The following is a 5,083-nucleotide window of genomic DNA, read 5'->3' as shown; positions in this document are numbered from 1 at the left end:
GTGTTGTTGTTGTTGTGTGTGTGTGTGTGTGTGTGTGTGTGAGTGTGTGTGTGTGTGTGTGTGTGTGTGTGTGTGTGACGTCATCACTAGCAACAGGTGAGATTGTTGGTCGGGCCCGCCACAGCTGCAGGTGGCGCCGGCGGTCCGACTTTATGCGCTTGGCCGACGCACCTAGGTGAGAGGTGTATCCTGAGCCAGAAGGTTTATCACTCCTTATTTCCTGTCTTTCGTTATATTGATTTTAATTTCAAAAGTGACTGGCGTAATACATTTCCAATGGAGGGAGTCACTTTTGGGGGTCTTTGTTCCCTTACGGGCGCAAATGACCTCATGGCCCGGCGGTTGTCACCTGGCTGGCCGGTGGCTCTCTACCTCACGCGAACAGTATCTGACCGCAGGACTCAGGAATAGAAAAGTGTATACATTCGACCTTAGCTTAGATGCCGCAACCGTCTTATCTAAGCAAGTTTTTATCTCAGATCTTTTTTTTTTATATTACACTGCATTGATAGAAGGGAAATTATGATCAACTCATTGTTTTTTGTAGTCCCTTATTTCTTTTAGACCGGACTCTTTTAGGGGCACCAAGTCATTTTTTAACTCCTGAAAGAAATTATAATTACTGGTTCATGTAAACAAAAGCTCCGCCATCTCCTCTCACCAGGCTGGGCTCATATTCAGTCATTCAGACTCATTTCGGAAGGAATAAATCCATGCAATAACACACGATCAGCGTCGGATTGACGTAATTCGGAACCGCCACAAGTCAAGCAGAAATGGAGAAGAAACCGCCATTACTACAGACGGAGAGTCTGGAGAACAGCAGGGAGTCGATACAGGCGGGTTCAACATCTAAAGACGACGAATTAGAGAGACTTTATGAAAGTAGGAAGACAACGGGTACGTAAACGGTGATTTTCTAATACTGTTTTGTAGTAAAAATGTATAATTAAAGCACTTTCTGTCGATTATATCCTAGAGTGGGAACCCAAGGAAAATACCCATCAAAGCGCCTAAAAACAGCTGGAATTTAGTAAAACACAGGCATTAACTCTGCTAGGAAAACAGGTTATATAGACCTTTTTTAATACAATTTAGGGAATTTTTCACTCATTATATATATATGTCGTATCATCTATTGTTTATTTCTTTTTTACCTGCAAAATTCAATTAGAAACAGTTTGGCAGTGTTGGCATCTGATAATTCAAAATTTGTAATTCTGGTTTCTTAACGTTAATTGGACATTGATTATCCTATATTCCACTGCGCTGGAGGATAGACTAATAATGTGACGTCATTGTGTGGTGTAAACATGCAGAAATCCCGTCACTACCGCCGCCGCTAGCTGCGTGTTTCCGCCTCGCTAACGGTCGTTTTCATTTTAAAAAGTCGATGCCCCATCACTGATGTCAGTGCCATGTCTGAGCATATCATATACATTGTTACCTCCATGAAAAATGGAGGTATTGTTTTTGGCGTGTCTGTCTGTCTGTGTGTTTGTATTCCGCACATTTGTAGTCAGCATAACTTCATAACGCCTTTATGGATTGTGATGATATTTGGTATGCTGGTAAGTCTTAGAAAGACGAAGGTCAAGGTCAAATATGGGCCTCCTGGTGGATGATCTTGGTACTGTCGTACTTGGTACTGTATCTTTTGTCCTGAACATGTTATGGTCTTGGATTTTTGGTCTCAGATAGATTTTCCTGTCAGGAGTAAGTGGTGTAGGTTTGGTCCCCCTACCAGCTTGTTCTGGAACTGCAGGAGACCTTCGGGCGAAATGTTTGAAAGCCAATAAGTCCAGATAGGAACAACGTATTTTCATAATTTTTGGTAGGTAGGTAGCAGAGAGAGATGTACATAATTAAATGCAAATTATGCAAATGAGGACTTTATTTGCATAATCAATGAGGAAACTCTAGCATTACAGTGTTTTACATTATAGTACTTTCATACATGTAATGTATGTAACCCATGGCAGATGGAACATCAACAGATTTCAATTATGCAAATGATGACCTAATTTGCATAGTTAATGCGAAAATTCTATGATTTCTTAATGGTGAATGATGGGAATGTCATACTTGGGACATCTGTAAGTTAATCAAAAGTTAACATCACGATGCATATATTATGTTAATACAGAGGTCAGCACTGTAATGCGTAATTAAAGAAGAAATTTGCATTTACATATCAAGCCCATATTTTTTAATGGCGGTATGAGATCTTGGAACTCTTGTTTTATTTATTGGCTCGGCTGGTACAACACAGCCAGGGCAACCCAACTAGCTTGATGCTATTATTAAGGGCTTGTCCTGGGGAAAAGTACATACAAGTGACATAAGTTCTTAAAAACGTCATAATTACATAGGGTCAACAAATTTTGGTCATTATTATATAAAAATTACATACAATACAATTACATACCGTAAGATTGGTGACAATAGAATATGTACTGTCTTATACAGAAAACTGGTCTCCAAGGGAGAGCCAGACTTTAGCTTTGAATGACGCTAGGGATAAAGCTGTCTGTGTGTCCTGTGGAAGAGAGTTCCACAGTTATATTTGTTTGTTTGATTTTTTCCACAGATGGTGCTAAAAACTGCCGCGAGTTCTTCACCTCGCGTCCGAAGGGCCTGTTAACGTTGGCCGTCTGCATTGGTGTCATCGTTGTCGTTACTGCTGCAACTGTGGTAGCCGTTATCCTCAACCCACACAGCGCACCGAGGTTTCACAACGAGGAAAATACGACGACATTTCCAGTCTACTCCACAACGTCGTATACGTACCTACCTGTGACGTCATCTACCCACCTAATAGTGACGTCAACAACTTCATCTACTGTGACAATAGGTAATACTAGTATAGAGAACGCCTGCGCGAAACCAGTTATGTATTGCACATGTGCACAGCACTTCGGCAGTATGTCTTGTTTTGTTATTTTACCTCCATGAAATATGGAGGTATTGTTTTTGGCGCGTCTGTCTGTGTGTCTGTCTGTCTATGTGTGTGTGTTTGTGTTTCCCTACATTTGCGACCAGCATAACTTTTGAACCTTTGGATGGATTGTAATGATATTTGGTATGTGGATAGGTGTTGGGTAGGCAAAGGTCAAGGTCGATTTTGGGCCTCCTGGTGACTGGCCTTGGTACTGCAGCAGAACTTCCGGGTTTTGTATCTTTAGTCCTGGACATGCTATGGTCTGATTTTTGAGTGCTGAATAGCTATTTCTGCCAGTAATAAGTGGTGTGGGTTTGGTCACCCTAGCAGTTTGTTCTGGAACTGCAGGAAGGTTTCTGGCGAAACCTTTCAGAGCAGATAAATTCACAAAGGAACACTGTGTTTTTATGGTTTTTGGTATGTGGGTAGCTTAGACAGAGATCTATATTATTGGAAATTATGCATATGATGACTTCATTTGCATAGCTAATGAGGAAATTCTGTAATTCCAGTGTTTTACATCATTGGACATGGGTACATGTAATGTTTATAATCTATGGCATAATCTATCACCAGATACCATTTATGCAAATACGGACCTAATTTGCATAATCAATCTGAAAATTCTATGAGTCCTTAGTGATAAATGATGGGAATTTCATACTTGGAAGATGTGTAAGTTAATCAAAAGTTAACGATTTCATATATTATGTTAATGTAGAAGTCATTTGCATAATTAAAGAAGAAATTTACATTTACATGTAAAGTCCATATTTCATTGAGGTATAAAATCTCGGAACTCTTGTTGGTTGTCTGCGAAGAGCCCCATACGTATATATACAAAAAGTGAGCGATACATTTTTTGTTGAGATATAAACTGTTTTCCAAACTCAGTCTTCATTGGCTATCATAGCTAAGTACCGTAAAAAAGTATGATAAATTCCGGTGAGTCAAATTCTTTTGAGTTGGAGAACAAATTATTTCTCACTAAACATGTCTTCTTTTTGTAGTATGAGTTTCTAGTACACAGGCAATATAACAATGATAACTTGGCGGCGATGTTGCGACCTTTTCTCATTGTGTTATTCACCAACTGTGATTTATCTTAATAAAATAATTTTATCACCCATTTGCAGATTGGTGGAGTGAGTGGATCCTCTACATCAGAAAGTATTTCCAACATGACAAAGATGCACGAGCCGCCATGGGTTTGGAAGAGCGCTATTCTGACAATGAGGTAGTGATGACACTGCTGGAAGGCCGGTTCTTCTGGCCATTTGTGTGTCGGTACTGGAAAGAGAGAGCCGGCCTCCCGAACAGCTTGGCCGGTGCTGTAACACACTGCATACTGCATGGGGTTTCAAGTGATGAGTACATGAAGACACACGGCTTGGCTACGTACAGGGAGGTCTTCCAGTCCATTCTGGACGCGTTAGAAGCACTGTACATGTCAAACACGACACAGGCCCACAAAGACAACGATCACACACATCTATCGCTGTCCGGGGTTACTCTTTCTGGCGATGATGTTGAGGCGCTGGCCAGCCTCTTCCCGTACCTGAGAGGACTGTTCAGCCTTCAACTTATGGGCTGTGGACTTTCTGCAGAAGCAGCGACGTCAATGGCTGGACAGATTCACCAGCTGAATGCACTGAACACTTTCTATCTTGGCAAGAACATGATTGGAGATGGAGGGATGGAAGCGATTGCAGAGATGTTTCCTCATCTGAAAGAACTCAGGACCTTAGATATCAGGGAAAACTCAATAACATCTGTGGGAGGAAAAACCATGGTCGAAAAGCTAGTTGAGCTACAGGAGCTACGAAATATCAACTTGGCGGGAAATGAGCTGGCACTCAGCCTCTCATCATTGGCAAAGGCGTTTGACAACATGACGCGGCTGGAATCCGTCCGCTTGTGGCCCATCACATGTAGGGCAGACTCATTCCGCGAGGCGGCGCTACAGGTACGCGATGCTGTCCACACGCTTAAGGGCAAAGTGTTCAGCTACTTTGGCATGCAACGGCATTTGCTATATGATGGGGCTAAACATGCTGCAGGTTCATCGAGACTGGACACAGCCTGGCAAAGATCTCGGGTAGAACAAAAGTTGACGTCAGGGGTTTACATAAAAAAACGGGT

The 5,083-nt window shown here is 41.7% G+C and overlaps 1 protein-coding gene across 1 annotated transcript in view; it reads left to right on the top strand.

Moving 5' to 3' along the window:
• The first annotated feature begins 2,281 nt into the window (after positions 1-2,281).
• LOC109470032 overlaps positions 2,282-5,083 on the top strand; it is a 7,348-nt gene continuing 4,546 nt past the window's right edge. The window contains exons 1-2 of the mRNA XM_019768808.1: positions 2,282-2,854; positions 4,078-4,956. Of these exons, the coding sequence (XP_019624367.1) occupies positions 2,509-2,854; positions 4,078-4,956 (1,225 nt within the window). The 5' untranslated portion in view covers positions 2,282-2,508. The remainder of the gene's footprint in view (positions 2,855-4,077; positions 4,957-5,083) is intronic.

Source organism: Branchiostoma belcheri, unplaced genomic scaffold, assembly GCF_001625305.1.
Source record: "Branchiostoma belcheri isolate BF01 breed outbred unplaced genomic scaffold, Haploidv18h27 scaffold217, whole genome shotgun sequence".
Classification (NCBI taxonomy): Eukaryota; Metazoa; Chordata; class Leptocardii; order Amphioxiformes; family Branchiostomatidae; genus Branchiostoma; species Branchiostoma belcheri.
Note: the sequence above shows the minus strand (reverse complement) of the source record. Positions and strands in the feature narration are given on the sequence as shown.